The 20,406-nt window shown below is 32.1% G+C and overlaps 1 protein-coding gene across 3 annotated transcripts; it reads right to left on the bottom strand.

Annotated features, from left to right (window-relative positions):
- Positions 1 to 8,489: 8,489 nt before the first annotated feature.
- LOC111988004 (protein DETOXIFICATION 12) lies at positions 8,490 to 16,230 on the bottom strand. 3 transcript variants are annotated; one of them, XM_024019762.2, is made up of 7 exons: positions 15,775 to 16,224; positions 12,604 to 13,148; positions 11,847 to 11,933; positions 11,679 to 11,735; positions 11,361 to 11,599; positions 10,000 to 10,205; positions 8,490 to 8,740 (listed from the first exon to the last, which is right to left on the bottom strand). In XM_024019762.2, the coding sequence occupies exons 1-7, from the start codon at positions 16,039 to 16,041 to the stop codon at positions 8,696 to 8,698; spliced, it is 1,446 nt and encodes a 481-aa protein (XP_023875530.1). In that variant the 5' UTR covers positions 16,042 to 16,224; the 3' UTR covers positions 8,490 to 8,695. The 3 variants fall into 3 exon arrangements, with proteins under 3 accessions (XP_023875530.1, XP_023875532.1, XP_023875531.1); XM_024019764.2 differs by having other exon boundaries at positions 15,843 to 15,956; XM_024019763.2 differs by lacking the exon at positions 11,847 to 11,933 and having other exon boundaries at positions 15,775 to 16,230.
- Between the last annotated feature and the right edge of the window lie 4,176 nt (positions 16,231 to 20,406).

The following is a 20,406-nucleotide window of genomic DNA, read 5'->3' as shown; positions in this document are numbered from 1 at the left end:
GGGATGGGTAGATTTAAGAGTTTGGTAGAGTTGAGGAAAGGATGGAAAAATTTAAGGCTGACTACAGGATTCCACCCAAGGGGGCCTGAGATATTGTAAGGAGGGTGAATGAATTTTCAAAGGGAATTGGGTGAGGTGGTGATTCCTATGATTGCCTTTATAAAGGTGGCATGAGAATCCCTTTGGGGCCAATGATAAGGGATTACCTTAGGTTTGTTAGGCTAGCCCCCACTCAGTGCGTCCCAAATGTCTTCAGAATACAGAGTGTGTAGACGCCTTAAATGAAAAAATAGGGCTACGGTTGACCTATTATGATGTGAATTGGGTCTACAGCCTTCACTAGCTGAAGGGGAAAGGGTACTACCTAAAAACAAGGAAGCCTAAATCAAGCTCATAAGTGTCTTCCAGAGTCTAGCAAAGGGCTAAACAAGGATTTTCTGATCGTGTCTGGGGAGTGGCATGATGGCATCCCTTGCCCATAGAAGAGAGCAACCAGGTGGGGCTCTAGGGATAGGAGTAGGACTTGTTCATTGCCTTAATATGACTTGTGTTGTTAGGCTGCTAACACTTTGCTTTTTATGGTTCTGCAAATAGACGCGCCATTGAACCAAACTTCAATTTGGTCAACAGAGAGATCTTGGACAACATCCTCAAGGCCAAGTTGTTTGTGAACGAGGAAGACAATTAGCTTAGGGTGGCTTTCTTGATACTGGGATATGGCCAATCTCTCGTGCTTTCCAAGCACTGAAGTGTGTCATCAAGGCCCACAATCCACTCTCCATAGGATCAGTGTCGTAGTTGAGGGTTTCTTGCTCCCTGAGTGTGCTTCAATTCCGGAGGGCATACCCTTAGCTGGTTGTTCTTCTTCCCATCCAGAGGTAAAGGGAGAGGAAGAAAAATCAGAAAAGAAGAGAAAGAGCTAGGTTTGTCCGAGGATGAATTTGAGGTGTTCAATTGAGTTTCGTCGTCTGAGGCCCTTTTTGGTGATCTCGGTGACCCAAACTATATTGAAGCAGACTTCCTTCGACAGAAGCCCATTTTAAAGAAGATATGAGGATATAGAGGAGGCAAAAAACAAACTTGCTGGACTTGATAGAGCCTAGCCGGGGAGGGAGGCAAAAGGAGAACAGTCAGAATAAACCACCTTCCCCTACTCAGAGGAAACTCCCATTTGTTACATCCAAACTTCCTCCTCCTCCTTCTCTAAGCCAACCCTGCCACCTAGACCCAGCCTTCCAACCCCAAACGAAAAAGGGAGTCAAAGGGCAAGGAGGTGATGGAGGTTGAGAAGTCTCACCCCATATTGAAAGAAGAGGCCTAATGAGCTGCCAAGTAGCAAAAGTTGGTCATAGGGAGTCTGAGAAGAGGGTCAATCCTCTGCTTGAGCTCCAAGCTTGGCTCCTAGCCCTATTGCTCAATGGGACCCTTCTATGGACAATGCTTCCATTAGGGATTTCCAAGGAGGCACCGGCAGCCATGTGGCCATGCTTTGGAGAGGGTCTTGCTGCTACTTTGGACATGGCTGAGTGCGATCCTTTAGGAGGCAGGAGGTCTTCCTTAGCCTCAAGAGGTACTTGGGGATGCTAAGGTTTCTAACTTACTTAGTCTTTGTTCTCTGTTTACCTTGTACTTAGTCTTTGTTCTCTATTTACTTGCATTTTCTCTTTTTTAGGTGTTAGGCCACGTTTAGGGCAGAAGAGATGGCCAACAGCTGCAATAGGCAACTTGAAGATGAGAGGAATAGGCGTGTTACAGTTGTAGAAGCCTTTAACATTGCCAACTAGTCCACCAAGGACCTAAAAAGCAAGTTTAGGATGAGGAGAGGGCAAGGAAGAGCGCGGATATGGCTTTAAAGGGCGCTCAGAATCAAGCGAAAACCAAAGGCTACTCCTTCGCAAGGCGAGGAGCAATTGGCTGTTGCCAAAGGACAGATTGAGTCATTGAAGAAAAATTGAAAAGTCAGAGAAAACTAAGGACTCTATGGAGAAAGCCAAAGATAGGCAGTGAGAGCTCGGGCGGAGGCAGAGAAGGCTAAGGAGTAGGGAGGAGCTTAAAAGTAAGCCAGCAGGATGCTTATGAGCTAGGGGTGGCTGAGACTAGACCAATCTCAGAGCCCAAGTAACAGGGTTTGTAGGCTTTATTGTTCCCAAGTTTGGTTGAAGCCCTTAATCAAGCTGGGGTTGAGCTTCGTCTGAACTTAGGAGAGTAGAGAACATGTACTACCCCCTGCTTTCTGAGAACCTGTCCTTGCTAGCTCCGAAGCTGATGCTCCCCTGAAGCGGCGGAGCAGGTCAAAACAGGCCACCAATGCTCCTACTTCCCTTGACAAGCCTGCTGAGGAGGCTAAGCATCCTGGGGTGTCTAAAAAGAGAAAACCATTAACCAGGAAGTACCCCAAGAGGTGATGAAGCCTCCAATTGACCCTCAAGCTCCCCCTGTTGAGAAGGAGGCCCTAAGAAAACGGAGTTAGTCTCGGCTTCACTTGCTTGCCTTCAAAGTCGTTCCCCTGAGCCAAGACTCTAAAGCTTCTGACACAGCCTCTCAGCAACCTTCCAAAGACAAGTTGACTATAAAGCTGAAGAAATAGGCTATTTTTGTTTATTTGTATTGCTATTGTGTTTGTTTCCTTCCTTTTTTTTTTTTTTTGGTGTTACTTGAACTTTTGTAATGAAACTGCCTTTTTTGTAATGAAATGTGCTAATTTCTTTCAATGATAAGGCCCTTTGCTTATACGATTCATGCTTTCACTAACACTTGACTAATCCTAGTAGTGTGTCCATCCTTCATTAAACGGACAATCAAAAAGACTAAGTCCACAATGTAAATTTCAACTTAGGCTTTAATTGATAATTGAGTAATCTCAGTAATGCAGTTTGCCTTCTATTAGTGAGCCACAAAGAATTTAAGTTTATAATGCAGACTCATACTTTCTAGGTTCATAAGTTATGGCAGGGCGTGCAAACGTACATTTTTCATAAACTTACTGATCTCAAGGAAACATTATAGTATTGACTATAAAAGAGAAGATAAGTCCAGTGTACCTTGAAATGCTTTAAGTGATGCTCATGGATAGGCAGGGCAGGTGATCTGAGGAGCCAGGTCCATTTAGGGTCGTATTTATCACTTAGATAAATGTTTAAAGTAGTTAATTGCATGTGGCAGAAATTTATGTTCCCACGTGGCACAATGAGACACGGACAACAAAAAGTCAAGCGTTTTAGTTATTATTATTGTTATTATTATTATACAAGCAGGGACAGAGCTAGGAATTGAATTTTGTAGGGCTAGCTTAATGGAAGCTCATCCACTTTCATTATATTCATTACGTTACAATGAAGTAATACCAACTTCATTGAAGTAAAACCATTAATTAATTATTTTTAAGATGCTTCATTATTTTCATATCTTCCAAATATACTTTATTAGAAATTAATCCCTAACCAGAAAAACCAAATAAATATGCCCCACGAACCAAAACAAAAAATGTAAATAAATTTTAAAATAAACAAATATTTCTTAATAAAAAAAAAGGTTAACAAACAAAAAATAGTGTGAAGTTAAAAAAACATGTTATTGATAGTTAGTGGGTTATAGCCATTACCCATTTTTTTTACAACCTTTTCAAAGCTTATCACGTGCCATCTCAGTTATAAATTAAATCACAATTAAAAAAATTTCTTACTCCCTTAACTGTTGGATCTAAGAAGCTCACCATTGTTGCATCCATACACTGCAACCCAACAAGTTCGAAACTCCTTAAGTCTCAAAGCTCAAGCTCACAGCCACTGCATCTTTCACTCTCTCTGTCTCTCACGTTTAGTTTAGTTCATTTTTTTTTTTTGGAATTTGATGGAATGATTTGGTATGTAAGATTCACATTGATTTTGTTTCAAATACTTTTAAGGGCTCGGCTAATTTTTTGGTAAAATTTGTTGATTGGGCTAAGTTTTCTTTAACTTTTTTATTATTGATTTTGTTGTTGAGTTAATATTTTTGGGCTTTCTAATTTGTTTTTTGAATTTTAGATCAGTAATTTTTTTATGGGCCTTTTCTTTTCTTCTTTTTTTATTTTATTTTTATTTTTTTATTTTTTTATGAGCCTTTTCTTTGGTTTAAAGGGGCAAGTTTAATTTTATTGAGTCAAATTGCTAAAAGTTAGATAGCTATATATATACTATTGAATTTTTTTTCAAAATTTTGGGGTGGCCATTTTGTCCCCCAAGAGCCAATGAATGGTTCCGTCCCTGTGTACAAGAAAAATAATTCTTCTTATGGCTTAAATTATTAATGGATTTATAACTTTATACTAACTTATAAAGATATACGCATTTATAAATTTATTAATGTGGATAATTTTTGAACTTTTTTTTTTTTTTGAAAAGGATAATTTTTTTAACTTAGATGCATGAATTTTACGCATTTCTCTTTTATACACACATTAATATGAGTGTCCTAACAAAACAAACTTAAAAGTACTGCTCATTTCTTGGTTTTTCCATCACTTAACGTTACGTTTGTGGCTTTCATTTTTCATACCTATCTAGTTTATTGTGTGGTACAGACTACAGTTAAGAAGACATGACTATCCCATAAAAAAAAAAAAAAAAAACAAAAAAACAAAAAAAGGAACTAATAATTTTTTGATAAGCGACGTGACTAATACTTTGTCCAATAATCTCTCTCTCTCTCTCTCTTCTTTTTTTTTTTTTTTTTTTTTTTTTGAGGAACGACTTTGTCCAATAATCTTGTGGCCTCCATATATGTTGCTTTCAGTGGTGGGAATTACCTTGTGGTTTGTACCGTTTGCTTTCATTTTGTTAGTTTGGTAGGCGTTGGGTTGGGTCAATTACACGCCCATTTGTTGTATTATTTAATATATACTATGGTTGTTAAAATCGCGATCCGGATTGTAAAATCGCACGATTTTACGATCTCACCTCACCAAAAAGTTTAAAATCGTAGTAGGATTGCAAAAATAGTAGGATCGTATGTAAGATCGTGTAGAATCATATAGGATCGTAGGACTGTATGGGATCCTACCGATCCTACCATTTGGCATGATTTTTTTTTTTTTTTTTTTTTAAGTGGGATTCATTTGGGTAAGATAATACACCTAAACTCACAAGCCCAATAGGTTATCAAAAGCCCAATAATGAATTGAAGTCTCAAATTTACCCCTATGTCAACATAAAATCTCAAAAAAACCTAAGTACTTAAGTTTAACGTTTTTGATGTTGATACATATAAATGATGAAATGAGATATGACAATGATAGTGATTAGATTAGAAGAACCTTAGAATGTGAATTCTCTTTTGGATTTCATATTTGTAATTAGCTAGTTTTACCTTAGATTGATAATTCTCTTTTGGATTACATATTGTAAATTTGTAGTTAGCTATTTTTTATATGATAACTAGCCTAACTTATTTTGGATTTGGAACTTAGAATTTGGAAAACATTTTCCATATGTGTAGATAATATTTTGGTACTTAGTTGCAAATTAAACATGTACTGAACTTTTTAGATACATTATGTCAAAAGTTAAATATATTTTGTTTCGTTAGAATGATATAAGAACGATGTAGTGCATGCAAATTACATTTTAAGTGATTATATAACATACAAAGTCACTATCAATAGGTTTTATTTGCTTAAAATCTGAAAATAGATAGGATCTTACGATTCACGATCCGATCCTATGATCCACGATCCTACCTACCTCCCACGATCCTACGTAGGATCCCGATTTTGACAACCTTGATATATACATATAATAATAGGTAAAGTAGAGAAAAAATTTAATTAAATTTCAAATCGAAATTTAATTAGAGTCAAATTTTACGTCACATGTCTCATCTAATCTAAATTTTATAATTTTGTACCAAGTGAGTTAATTTAGTGTAAAAATTGAATTTCAATTAAAGTTTAATTTTGCATCACGTGTCTCATCTAATCTAAATTTAATTTTTTTTTTCCAAATTAGTTAATTTGGTATAGAAAACGAGAAGTCCAACATAATAAATCATAAAAAACATAATCATATCACTAAAAAAAATTCAAATTTATAAGTCATCTATATATATATATATATATTAATAGGTAAAATTTAGAGAAAGTTGAATTAGAATATGAAATTATAATCCAATTTTGAGCGTCTAAATTTATGTAGGGATTACACCATAATTATCCATTTAAGCATGTGCCATGTGTCTACTTAAGTTTTTTAATCTTTGTGTCAAGTGAGTTAATGAGTGCAGAATACTGAGAATCTAATATTAATGAACTATAAAATTAAAAAAAAAAAAACAATTATATATACGCAATAAAAATCACCAAATGTTTCTCAAAAAATAAATAAAATAAAAATCACTAGACGTTCTATCTTATAAAAATTAGAAAAAAAAATGATCATAAGTAGTACTAAAATTTAGATAAGAATTTTAAAATGTGACTAATTATATTTACTTTAAAAAAATAATTTGACTAATTATCTATATTTTATGATAAAAATTATGTTTAATTTTAAATGTATCTATACGTATGCATTAATGTATGTGTTACATGTTTTAAGAAAAAAATAATAACTTGACTAATTATTTATATTTTATAATAAAAATTTTGTTTAATTTTAAATACATCCATGCATTTGTATGGAATTACATGTTAGTATTATGTTAATAATGTAATTTCATTTATTGTAGCAACGTACTTTGCCTCTGAAATGAAAGCAAAGAAACGCCTTCCACTTGTTGTACACCGCTGGGATTTGAATCTAGTGCAATATTTACTCCATATCTCTCATAATTTCTTTTTTCATTATCGCTTTTTAATTTTTTTTTCTCATTTATTTTATACAATAATTGATATTGAAAGTTTCTTTTTTCAAGTCTCAATACTACATTATTGTCTATTCTTACCTAATTACCAAAACTCCACCCCAAACCCACCCTCTAGGGCTCAAGCTAGCAAGCCCAAGGAAAACTCCCAAGCTCTCATAATAAGGGGAGGTACCACTTCACCAACATTGGGCCATTTGACCATTGAAAATTATTATGTTATTATTGACTCACTATATATAGAAGGTTTTAGATAGCATTGTACAAGTGTTCATGAATCATAAATACTAACTTGTAATTTCATGAATACACATAAAGGCATTTGACAGTAAATACAAATAAGTACTGTAAAGTTGTGATTTTCAGTTCAAGTTTATTGGCTTAAATTCCGTATCAAATTTAATTGTAATGTTATTGAAATGACCTGCAACATGTACTGTGATAGAGTCACTGCTACCATAGGACCAGCCAAGAGTCCCAACCTCTTGAGCTCCCCAGTGAAAGTAACCCATGTTAGATATGGAGTTTCTGATTTTCTTTTCTCTTCTGCTAATAAACTCTCTTCCATGCCTTTCTCTGTATCTCTGATAAAACTCATTCTCAGCCACCTCACTCGCTCAAATGTGGAACAGGATAGGATAGAGATGCGTTTTGGACTTTTGGTATTTCATTTCATGGGCTAGGCCTATATATGCCTTAGATTTTGTCTTTTTTGGTGTGTAAAGAGAAAAGGCAACAACGAAATTGTAACATTTGTGTAGAATGAATGAACCACGTTGCAAAAGTTTGCATGAGGTTTGAATTTTTTTTTTTTTTTTATGAATTTTGAATATGAATTTCTGTTTTTTAAAATGAGTATATTAAAGTAATTAATTTTATTATAAAATAATAAAATAATTAATTTTCCTAACAACTTTTTATATTTTCCATAAAAATTGTATTAAAATTTTTTTAATTTGATTTATTAACAATTATCTTAAGGTACTGTTTTACAAAACCTGGTTTTTAAAATAATGTATAAAGTGTTAAAACAAAAAAAAAATCGACTGATAAAAAATTCAGGGCATTCATCAACATTAAAGATGAAATTTTATCTGGGAGGCCGTAGGTACTGTAGTTCGGCGATGATAATTCCATCAAAAGACAATCTGATAATTTTACTATTTTTGGGAAATTGCTCTTTTCTCTAATCTCTACGTTTAAATGGTTATTGGAGACATGGACTGATCAGTTTGACTGTTCACTTCAAATAAGGATCAAGTACTTTGAATACTATCCAAAAAAGAATAGTCCGAAAGAAAGTTTTTCTTTTTTTTAGGGAAGACCGAAATAAAGTTAAGAGTACTTATAATTTGCATAAATTTGAAAATTGCTTTTAAACGAAAGTAACAGGGATCAATTACTTTAAATAAATTTGCAAATTAAATTATTTAATTAAAAGAAAGTAAAGCGAGAAGACCGAAATTAAATAAATTTCCCTCAATTCAGAAGGTACAATTTATCTTTTTTCTTTTTTCTTTTTTTTGAGAACATATCATGAACTTCTAGATAGTCACATAATTCTTAATCTTTTTTTTTTTTTTTTTTGGTAAACACAAATCATCTTAGATTAAGATATTATGATGTACAGGTACATGATGATGATTATCTGCTGGATGATAATTCATCGACCGTACGATGGTACACTTTTTTATCAATATCAAATACAATTATTACAGAAGCTTCATTTGATCATTTCCATGTAATGTGAAATTTGATTTTACCTCAATTAAGCAATATTTCTCCCATACAGATGCAACATGAAATCAGCTCTTCGAAAATTCTTTGCATACTATACTGACGTTAATTCATTTTCTAATCAATTTCTTGGCTCAGCAAACAACCTCTCCCTTGCCCTGCTTGCCTGCACATGAAGATCCCTTTAATTATTTATGATTTAAGTCAGAATTTGACTATAATTATAAAAAAAATCCCAATGTTGCATATCCCAATATCCCTACTAAGAGAGAGAGAGAGAGAGAGAGAGAGAGGTGCAACATGTGTTACCCTTTTTTTTTCTTTTTTTAATAATGCTGCCATGTTGCTTGGGTCCTAATAATTAAGGTGACGTGATCCATATATAGAATCAAGTCTCCATAACTTAGGTGACTAAATATCATTTCTTATGAGCAAAAACTAATAAATAATCTATCAATGATTATCCTTATTATACTAATCTTTATTATATATTAAAGCGAAAACTTAATCAAGAATTCAAATTAAATTTTAGTTGCACTCAAAATTTGTGTAATGTATCCTTTTAATTGTCTTTAGATTTTAAATCAATTTCAACTATATGCCAAGGGTCTTTTTAATTGTACTCTATTTTTGTGTTAAGTATATATACATGTAAATTAGCTTATAATTCTTATATATGCACATGTTTTCAAAACCCGAACCATTTAATGAACTAGAAAAATGAGAAGTTCAAGATTTTTAAAGTCAAACTGAAGTCCAACCGAGGTCAAACCATGATGTGTCATTCAATTTTTTAATATATTTAATACTTAAATTGGTTTATATTTATTAATTTTTCATTTCTGACCAACAAGATGTGTGTGACCCAATGGTTTGCATGCTATATTAAAATGTATAAGTTTCCAAAACTATTCTTAAATAAATTTATCAAAAAATAGTTTTGGAAATAAAGTAGGAGTATAATAGAAACATTAGTAAATTAATGGTTTTTAATTTTCAAAATAAAACAATATTTTAGAACATTCAAAAACAGAGTAGAAGACAAACAAATTTGGATGGAGGGAGTAATAAATTGTATACAATCATAGTATTACATAAAACTATAATAAATTCAAATTAAGTGCTTTTGTATTTTTTAAGTTTAGATACATGAATTTGTATGTAAATGTAATTAATACACAAGTAAAGTTTAATTAAAAGGGTTTACCCCCAAAAGAGAAAGTATAAGTGAAAGGACTTGTTTGGCATGAAATTGGCTCTATGTGGAGGGCCTGACCTTTTTTTTTTTTTTTTTTTAATATTGTGCTATATCATTGGATATTTGGATTTTCTTTGGAGTGGTCATATAATATTAGTGCTAGCTACTAGGGATTTGAATGTTAACATTTTGGCTAAACTAAGATTAAAAAGGAATGTAGATTGGACCTGTTTTTCCCAATTTGTACAACTTGTTATGATAGAGAGCAAAACTACTTGAACAATAGCACCAGTTTGTATTCCAATCCAAAGGCCCCTTCCCCTCAGCTGCATCCAGAAACCCAACAGAGCAGCAGTTGGAATTCCACAAAGATAGTATGCACCAAGGTTCACATTAGCTCCTATGTGCTGCCACCCACATCCTCTAGCAACACCTGTTATAAAATATCACTATATAGAATTGTGCCAAAAAAATAAATTTGCAAAAAATTCATTTTAAACCCTATAGTTCAAGAGTGTAACAAATTAAATCTTATAATTTCAAAAGTAACAAATTAAATCTTGAAATTCAGAAAATAAAAAATTAAACCCTCAACCTTTATTAAACCTCAAATACTAAAGGTTTAATTTAATACTTTTGAAACTATAGGTTTTAATTTGTTATTTTTTTGGAAGGTTGAGAGTTTATTTATTACTTTTGAAACTATAGAATTTAATCATATACTATACTATATAAATAAAATTTGAGCTTAGAAGTCATAATTGTGCCAAGTAACTACTCTTACTTATTAGTAATTTAATTTTATATTATTTGTTAGGATAATTTCGCCAAATTAAAGGATAATATTTAAAAAATATTTAATTTAGGTAAAATTTTATCATTTAAATTTCAACAAATATTAATTTTTATTCAAAATAAAATTTTGTTATAAAAAAATTCTAAACTTTAATACCAAAAACAACAACCCATGTTTTCTTCTTTCTACCAAAAAAAAAAAAAATTAACTTATACTCTAACTAAAAGTCAATTATCAATAATTTAAGAATAACAAATTAATTTATATTATTTTTTATGATATAATTCCTCAAATTAAGGGATAATATTTAGCAATAGTTTAATTCAGATAAAACATATCACTTAAATTTTAACAAAGTTAAATTTTATTCAAACTAAAAGTCTATTATCAGAAATTATAAACTTAAATCTCAAACAATAACTTGCATTTTCTTTCTAAGAAAAAAAAAACAACATTTTGACTTCTACTCTAACTAAAAGTCTATTATCGACATATTAAGAATAATTAATTAGTAAATTAATTTATATTATTTGTTATGATATATTATGAGAAAACATTTAACAACTATTTAGCTTAAATAAAACTAAATGTCTATCATCAAAATTTTCTAAACTTAAATACCACACAACTCACATTTTTGTTTTTCCCTCAAGTTGCATTTTATTAAATTAATATTTTATTAGGATTTTAAGACACAATACTCTTTAATTTGTTACTCCTTTACATGAAATTTTTTCAGGCTATTTTCTTCAGTAGAAATTTACTTATTGGCAGAAAAGACGAAATTCCAACCTGAAAGTACCCCTTTAACGCCGTCCACTGTAATGGATAGACAAATCAGAGGAGCCATGGCTGTGACATAGTCCACAACCTCCTTCACGTTGCTAAAACTGTAACCAAAAACATGCCGGCCTACAAAGAGGGTTGTACTTAATATGCAAGCCTCAGTGACTCCAAAAGAAAACCCAGCAAAGACGGCTATCCTAGCAGCTTGTGGGTTTCCAGCTCCTAATTCATTTGAAACTCTAGTGCTATAAGACAAAGAAAATATTAATTAAACAATTTTGTGCATGATTGTGTATGTGTGTGTGTACTTGTCTAGGAGCAAACCTTACTGCAGCACCAAGTCCATAAGGCACTGCATAGAGTGTTGAGATGGTAGTGAGACTGTCCAGAAAAAATAGACAGTAAATTATAACAATTTTGAGGTTCAAACCACAATTTCCAGTTAACTTTAATAGTATACAAGTTATACTGATTCTTTAAAGAAAAACCTACCATATAGAAAGAACTGAAGTTTCAAGCTGTGGTTTAGGTGAAAGCCCAGATAGCAAGATGAGAAGCTCATACGACCACCATTCAAGGCTAGAATCAACAATCATTGAAAAAATATATGTATAATTATTAATTAGTCTCTTAAAAAAGAATTGCCTTTTCTTATTGTTACAATTATCATAAGTAAATTATAAATTAATATAATTAAAATAAATATACGATTTTATTATTATACCCTTTCGTTTTATTTTTCTTTATAGGAATAAAATCAATATTTCACATCCATTAGCTCTAGCCATCATCCTTACCACTAAACTACCAATTCTAAATAGAGAAACATATGGAACACTTCTTAAAAATATATTTCACTAATCCTTAATCAATGCAATAATTTGGAAAAAAAAATATTTAATTCAACTTAGGGAAAATAATTCATATATTTCTAGAGAAGATCAAACCTAATTTAATCATAACATGTTAATATTTGGATGGTTTATTTAAAAGGACAATAAGTTTTAAACAGTTCAAACTTCCAACTATAGCGTAATTTAATATTATTAGTAACTTTAAACTCAAGTTAAAAAAATTTATTATAATAAAAATGTGGAAAATTGTAAGCTTTCAAAAACTCATGTGACAACACTAACATTAAAGAAAAAGTTAATGACTTCATTTTATATTATTATATGATATAGAAATATATATATTGTTTCCATTCTCTCAACCTTTCTAAACAAGCTGCTAAGGAAAGGTAAATTACCAAATCATTATGGCAGAAGGAATAGCAAAGCGAAAGAACTCTCTTATTCCATGGAACAACTCCATTGAAACAGGGACACGGGTTTTTTCACAAGCAGAAGAGTAATTCATATATAATCCAAGTAAAATGACATTCAACCAATTAGAAATACCGAGTGCCACTGCTGCTCCAAGGTTATCCAAGCCAGACTTAAATATCAAAACCCAACTTATAGGTACGTGTAAACAAAGACTAACACAAGCGCACCCAAGCATGGGCATGATCAAACTTTGTGTCTGGAAAAATCTAATAAGCGGTTGAAGAGCAGCGGAAGCAAAGAGTGTAGGAATAAGCCAAACAATGAATTTACCAGCTTCATATGAAATTAGAGGGTCTTGGCCAATGAGACTAAGTAGCTTTCCCATGTAAATCCATAACAAAGAAACCGGGAAACAGACTAAGGTTAGAGAAAATATAGCTGTGTGTGTCTGGATTCCAAGCTTTCGATACTGCTCAGCTCCATAAGCTTGCCCACATAGGGTTTCTAGTGCACTTGCCATTCCAAACTGTTGGGAACATATGGAGTTATAAAGTCTAGTTAGTTATCAAATGTAGATAAATTTCCATAACAAAATTCTAAAACCACATAAAATATCATAACTTGTGCCACAACTATCCACATGATAGACTGTGAATAGTGAACAAAAAATAGTGAATTCATATGAAAGTAATCGGTAACCAGTTATAATTTGACATACAGAATAGTTGTGATAAAAGTTGTAGCATTTTATGTAGTACTAGAATTACTCATTCACATATATATTGAGAAATAAACAAAACATAAGTAAAGCTTCTTGCGTACTATGTTTTAAGTATAGTTTCTTAAGGTTTTTTAATTAAATTTAACTATTATTAACCATCATTAAATTTGAGTTTTTTTTTTTTTTTACAAAATAGAATTTATACTCTAGCATAATCTAAGTATATATGTGTGTGAAGCTCCTTCCTGAAAACTTGAATTCTGACCCTTACCCCCAACACCCCCACAAACATTTATACTTGTGTAGTGACTACCACACCAAGGGTACATGGTGGTAATTTGAGTTTTTTTTACAAAAAGATGTGTTATATTAATTAATACAATGTTATATAATTGAATTTAAATGAAAAACTTAATTTAGCATTTAAGAAAGAAATTGAACGTAAGTTTTTTTTTTTTTTTAAATTATCCCACCCATTTCAAATCATGAATCAGATTAAATAATCATGAATGTAGTGGCACTTCAAGTTGTTTATTACTCCAAGTAAAAATAATTTTCATCATGATGATACTTAAAGATATATATGACACAATTTGTAGCAGTACTCCAAGCTGTGACCCCTTTGGCCTTTATGATTGTGATTATGAATATGAAATAATTTTTTTCATCATGATGATACTAAAGATACCGATCCCATGTGCATCCAATTACAATCAAACCAAAAGAGTTTATTCGCTGTCTCATCATATTCCGTCTTATTGCATGTTTTAAATTAAGTTAAATGACAGCAACCGCTTACGTACCAACTAGAGCATATTTAATAACAAGATAAGACTCCAAATTGCTTATGTAGACCAATATAATATTAATCGGAGATTTGGATTCCAGTTTTTTTTTTTTTTTTTTTTTTTGAGGGTGAGTGATTTGGATTCTACACCAAAAATAAATCAATTGATGTCTTTATTTGATGGTATTAGTGTTTTGAAAAAGTACGCATATTAAATTTTAAAAAAAAAATAAGTACAATTTCTTGTAAACTATGTTTTAATTACGGTTCCTTAAATTCAACTATTATATACTAAATTTGAGTTGTCTATACAAAAGGATGTGTTATACAATTGAATTTAAATAAAGAACTTAATTTAAACACATAAGAAATTGAACATGAGTTTTTTTCAAGAAATTTTCCTCCCATTTCAAATCATGATTTAGAATAAATAATTACCAATGTAGCACTCCAAGTGTGTGCAAGAATAAAATATATTTTGGATCCACCAACAAGACACCAAATGCACATGTGGATATATATATATATATATATCCACATGTGCATTTGGTGTCTTGTTGGTGGATCCAAAATATACTAATGTCCGCTCATATATATCCACATGGGCATTTGGTGTCTTGTTGGTGGATCCCAAATATACTAATGTCATATATTTTTAATATTGACCTCAAACAGGGGTACCTATGTCATTCTGCCACTTATGCAGCGCCCATGCATCCAAGAATAATAGAAAATGTTGTAATAAATTTGTATTTACATATTTAATATTAATACTATTGTAATATTATATAGTTATAAATTTATTCATTTTTAATTGTTCTAATTTTTAGAAACAAGTGATAATTATCATGGTATCAAAACAAGTGTGGTACAAAAATTAATAATAAAATATAAATATAAAAAATGCTTAGGGCTCTTTATTGGCAAGATGATCATAGACATATAATCACCCAAATTCCAAAAGATAAATTTAATTTTGAGTCCAACAATAAAACCACCCTTAATTAATCTCTTAATACATTTCACTTATAAAAAGAAAAACAAAAATAGAGTGCCCCACTTAAATCACAAATTGCTAATTTTTGTGTTTCTAAAAGTACACTACCCAAATGCAATGTAACCAGCACCAGAATGTAAAACATAGGAATTCCCATGAAGTTTTGAAGACGAAATTTATTAAGCCCGATCATTTCCAATAGATTTTTTAATGGTAAAAAAGGCATCCATCTGGTCATGACAAAAAGTTACTATGTCCTCATATTCTTGCCTAGTTTTTGTCAATCTTTTTCATTGTTCATATAGAAAATATATGTTTTTCTCATACTAGGAACTAGGTAATATTATAACTCATAACCTAATTAAACATGTCAGACATGTTAGTGATTATTCAATGTGAATGAAGGATGTATTTCCACACTTTTAAGACATGTTAGTGATTATTTAATGTGAATAAATGAAGGATGTATTTCTACACTTTCAAGACATTATTTTAATTGATTGTGGCTAATATATTAACGAAAGTCTATGGTATTTCTTCTATAAAAAATAAAAAATAAAAAAATAAATCTTTTGAGAAAAAAAAATCGTTTTTTTTTTTTTTGAATTATTTAAATGATACTTGAAACTTAAGAGAGAGAAGCTCACAAGAAGACTAAAGCCGGTGACACCAGCGAGAGAGATGGAGATGGCAGTGCTAGAGAGAGAAAGCTCACCCAGGTGACCCACCATCATCAATGAAATAACTTGCATCAAGTTCTGGGTTAAACTCACAGCCACCATGGGTCCTGCTATGCATCCCACTCTCTTCAATTCCTGAGTCAAAGCACTCCATGTTACACTCTCCTTTTTCACTTCTGATTTCTCTTTCAGTAATAAACTCTCTTCCATGCTTTTCTCTGTGATCTCCCCCATGGTACTCACTGGTGAGTGTTCCTTAGCATAGACTCAGTGCCAGTGAGAGAGAGAGAGAGAGACAAGGAAATTGGCACATTTCAAAGGCTATAAATATTCGTGTGTTGGTGAGATTCATGCGTGATAGGAATATAGGATATTTGTCACGGAACATGTCAATTATACGAAACTTATGTGAAATTTCTTTTTATTTTTATTCATTCTTTCATTTATGTATTTGTTTGCTAATAATTAAGTTTATCTTATATACTAACATTTATTAGTTAATAGCCTTGAGAAGAATTCAGTGCACCATACCAGAATTAAATAGAAGTCCACTTTAAATAATGCAAAGAAACAAAAACATAGTTGAAGCCAAAACAAAAAAAAAAAAAACAAAAAAAAAAAACAAAACAAAACAAAACAAAACAAAAAACAAAAGCATAGTTGGAAATAGCTAGGTAAGTGCTACGTACGTCCACAACATTATCACAATATTTTTACTGGTGGTAAGTTATTATTGATTCTAATTTGAACTCTTCTCTAAAATTATTTTTTTACCTACTAGTAACAGTCAATAACAACCTACTATGTAAGATTTTAATAAAAATATTATGAAAATATTATAGACATAACATTTTTAATAAAGAATTAGAAATCATTGCATTGTGCTTAATGGTATCAATCTCAACATTAGTCTCTCGGTGTCACCTACCTCGGCTTTGCTATAGTAATACTATAGAAACCTAATGAATATTTATGTAACAGAAATTCTGAAAAGATATGATAAATTCACGTGCCCCTTTATGGTTTACATGTATTCTTCTATTTCTTTATCACATTTCAGAATTATAAATATAAATTAATGTGATTTTACTTGACGAGATTTACGCCTAAAACAAAAAATTTCAAAAAGAACATAGAATTGACCCAACGGTCCTTCCATTTGGGAAGAAAGGCACTAAGAGCAATTACATCAGCTTGTGCATAAATGTACAAAATAGAAAAAGTAACTACTTTTACACAATTTGAGCAAAAAATCACCCACATTAGTGGGTGTAAACTTGTGTATAAATACACATGATTGCTACATTAACCGTGCATATATGCACGGTTACTATAGCACGTGTATTTATTATTTTATTAATTTCACGTTCGCACCTTTTTTTCTGTCTCTTCTCCGTGCACAACAAACTCAATCTCCTCATCTTCTTTTTCCTCAAATGCACACGAACACACCCACACACAAACACATCCACAGAAAAATCAACACAAAAACACACCCACACATAAACAAACCCACACAGACAAACCCACACAGTTCTTTTTCCGATTACTGTATGTGGTTGTTGTTGTAGTTGTTGTTGATGGCGAGCGATCTGGGTCGATAGGTCGAGAAAAAGACCCGGAGGTTGAATCGATCAAAGGGTTATGGAGCTTGGTTCGTGGATCGGCTGGTGAAGAAGTGATCTAGGTCAATGGGTCAAGAAAAAGACCCGAAAGGTTGGATCAGTAAGAGGGTTGTGGAGCTTGGTTCGTGGATCGATCGGTAAAGAAGTGATCTTGGTCAATGGGTCGAGAAAAAGACCTGGGAGGTTGGATTGGTAAGAGGGTTGTGGAGTTTTGTTCGTGGATCGACCGGTGAAGAAGTCTGGGTATATAGATGGGTAGAGAGATGGGTTGGTAGTTTTTGAGAAACAATGAGAGAGAGAGAGAGAGAGAGAGAGAGAGAGAGAGAGAGAGAGAGAGAGAGAGAGAGAGAGGTGATCTATTCAGAAATGGGTATAGAGATGGGTATAGAGAGAGAGCAACAAATCAGACAAAATGGGTAGAGAGAGAGAGAGAGCACGTATGTATGTAATGGGTAGTTGAGAGAAATAATTTAAAAAAAAAATTGAGAAGAATGAATATTTTATTGGAATATCTTGTAAAATAGATAAACTAATGTGAATGTTTTGTAAAAATGATAGTGTAGAAAAGAAAAAGTAGGTTTCAAGTGTAAAATAGACGGAATCTTATGCACAAGTTGATGTAATTGCTCTAAGGAGAACGTTAAGTGTGTTTCTTGAAAGTGTAAAAAAATGGCTGTGTTGAAATATTTTAGTAGTGTGATTTTATTTGGAAGCTAGGTCCATTTGGTACATGTGTTTAAACAACAGTTTTCATTTTTTTTTTTTGGAAATACATGTGAATGAAAAAGTATGTGAAAATGCGTTTAATGTTGTTTAAAAACTGAAAACATATATTTAAAATGATGTACCAAACAGCTCTGAAAGTGCTTGGTAGTTTTTTTTATTTTTTAGGGTTCAAGATAGCTAGCCCACATGTATGAGTTGAGAGTTTGATTATGATTAATATGTTAGTATGAGAGCATAATTGGATCATCTGGGGTTTTAGTATTTGTGAGTGTGTATGAAGCTTGTATATTCACATTAAGAGCTTATTTTTAGTATTTTACTTGGTTTAGTTTCTCTTGATGAGAAATTATGCATGAGTTAGTGTTTGTGAAGAACAGCAAGAACTCTAAAGGTTATATTAGTTATATAGAATCAATATTGCCAATAGTTAATTTTAATCTAAGTTAAATTTTATTGTAAGTACAATATTGTTAAACCATGTTAAATATTATTATTGTGTGCATGTTTTAATTTATTATTTTTGTGAATTTAATTTCATTCAACCTAATTTCAAGAATTTACGATATCACAGCAATTCTTTTTCTTTTTCTTTTTCTTTTTCTTTTCTTTTTTTTTTTATTTTCATTTTTTTGGCATACAGCTTTGAGATATTATTAAAAAGGAAAGAGTTGGATGAATTTCCATCTCCATCCTATCTATTCAACACTAGGGACGTTCTTATTAAAAAAACACAAGTGTCCACGAATGGGGTTTATGCCCAACCCAAAATCAACCAATCATATCAGGTGGGAAAAAAACCAAACTCGCTGCCAACTGATAAGAAAGATAGGTTGGACAAATCAAATTCTCATCAGGTGGCAGTCGGATTTGGATGAACCAATAATGGTAGAGGGAGGCCAAGAAACAATGAAAATTTCACTTGATCTGGCAAAAAATCACCAGATCCAATGAGATCTCACAGGATCCGATGAGATTTAGCCTATCCGGTGAAGATCTCATTGGATCTAGTGGATCTCTGCCAGATTTTGTTGGATTCATAGCCGAAACGAGCTAGAAATGACACCAGAATGAGTGGATCTTACTATATAGATTTCAAAAGGAATGGTCACTGGAATGCTTGGAACTCATCAAAATTGATTTTTTCATTGGCAGGTTGGGTTTGTGGGGTTTTGGAAGGGGAGAACCACCACTTGACCTACCAGTTGTAGAAGGTGGAGACCTGTCGTAGTCATCAGATCTATTAGGTTCTAAAAGTTTAGAACAATTGGCAAATCGTGAACACAAACTTGTCTAGATATAGATCCTAGAGTCTATAGGTATTATTAGACAATACTCAAGGTGATTCAAGTCAAGATTCAAAAACAAGTAAGCTACAAAAAGAAGATTTCAGAATTTGCTTGGTTTTACGATCGAAGAACAAGCTCGACCGATCGAAACACGTATCTGCAGAATTCTATTTCAGCCCAAATTCTACTTAAACGTATTGGGTTTCAAGTAAAACACTACTAGTATATAAAGGAAACTCTAAGCATGTTTTTATTATAACACTTTTCAAAGAGAGAAGAGTGTGCCTCTTTTGTATCTAGGGTTTTGTACCAAAAAACTCTCTCATGTCTTCTACCGGTGTTATTCCTTGAAGAATCTCAAGATCTGGTGTCGTAGAAGTTGTTGCCTTCTCTAGTCATCAAAGGTGTTGATAATCTAAACCTTCAAAGGTGGTCTTGGAGTCACAAACAGGAGAGTTTGTATTTTTTATCACAAGTGTGGGTGCTTGTATTGCAAAGTCCAAATAGAGAAGAAGTTTGTGGATTCGGAGCTTGCACGTGGTCGTGTCAGTCAGTTCTACATATAGTGATAATAGGATGTTAGTGGTTTAAGTCTTATTGTAAACTTCGATTCTCTATAGTGGATTTGCTTTTTACTTTGAGGATAGTTAGGTTAAATCCTCCCCAAGTTTTTTACCAGTTTGGTTTTCCTGGATCATCATATCGTTGTGTTATTTAATTTTTCGCTTTTTTACATGATCTAACTTTATTGTTTTAACTTAGATCTAATTAACAAACTTGTTAATCAACTTGGTTTAATATTAGGTTAAACATATTGTTTTAAAGGGTCTAAAAACAAACAGGATCAATTGGCAGTGGTTCAAGTCTAGTCAATTCCGTCGATTTTACAAGTCTAGATCAAATCTTGGACAATTCTACTCAACATAGAGCAGGGGATCCTTCCACTCAAGGAACAAAAAGAT

Source organism: Quercus suber, unplaced genomic scaffold (assembly GCF_002906115.3).
Source record: "Quercus suber isolate HL8 unplaced genomic scaffold, Cork oak 2.0 scaffold_364, whole genome shotgun sequence".
Taxonomy (NCBI): Eukaryota; Viridiplantae; Streptophyta; class Magnoliopsida; order Fagales; family Fagaceae; genus Quercus; species Quercus suber.
The sequence above is the reverse complement of the archived record's forward strand: the minus strand, read 5'-3'. Positions and strand labels throughout refer to the sequence as shown.

What these genes read in the sequence shown, in the direction of transcription:
- LOC111988004 (XM_024019762.2), bottom strand. Translation starts at nt 16,041, where the DNA reads ATGGGGGAGATCACAGAGAAAAGCATGGAAGAGAGTTTATTACTGAAA. An exon ending in CGTTAAAGGGGTACTTTCAG is followed by an intron (nt 10,206 to 11,360) that starts GTTGGAATTTCG and finishes ATTTTATAACAG; the next exon opens with GTGTTGCTAGAGGATGTGGG. An exon ending in GTACAAATTGGGAAAAACAG is followed by an intron (nt 8,741 to 9,999) that starts GTCCAATCTACA and finishes CTTCATGTGCAG; the next exon opens with GCAAGCAGGGCAAGGGAGAG.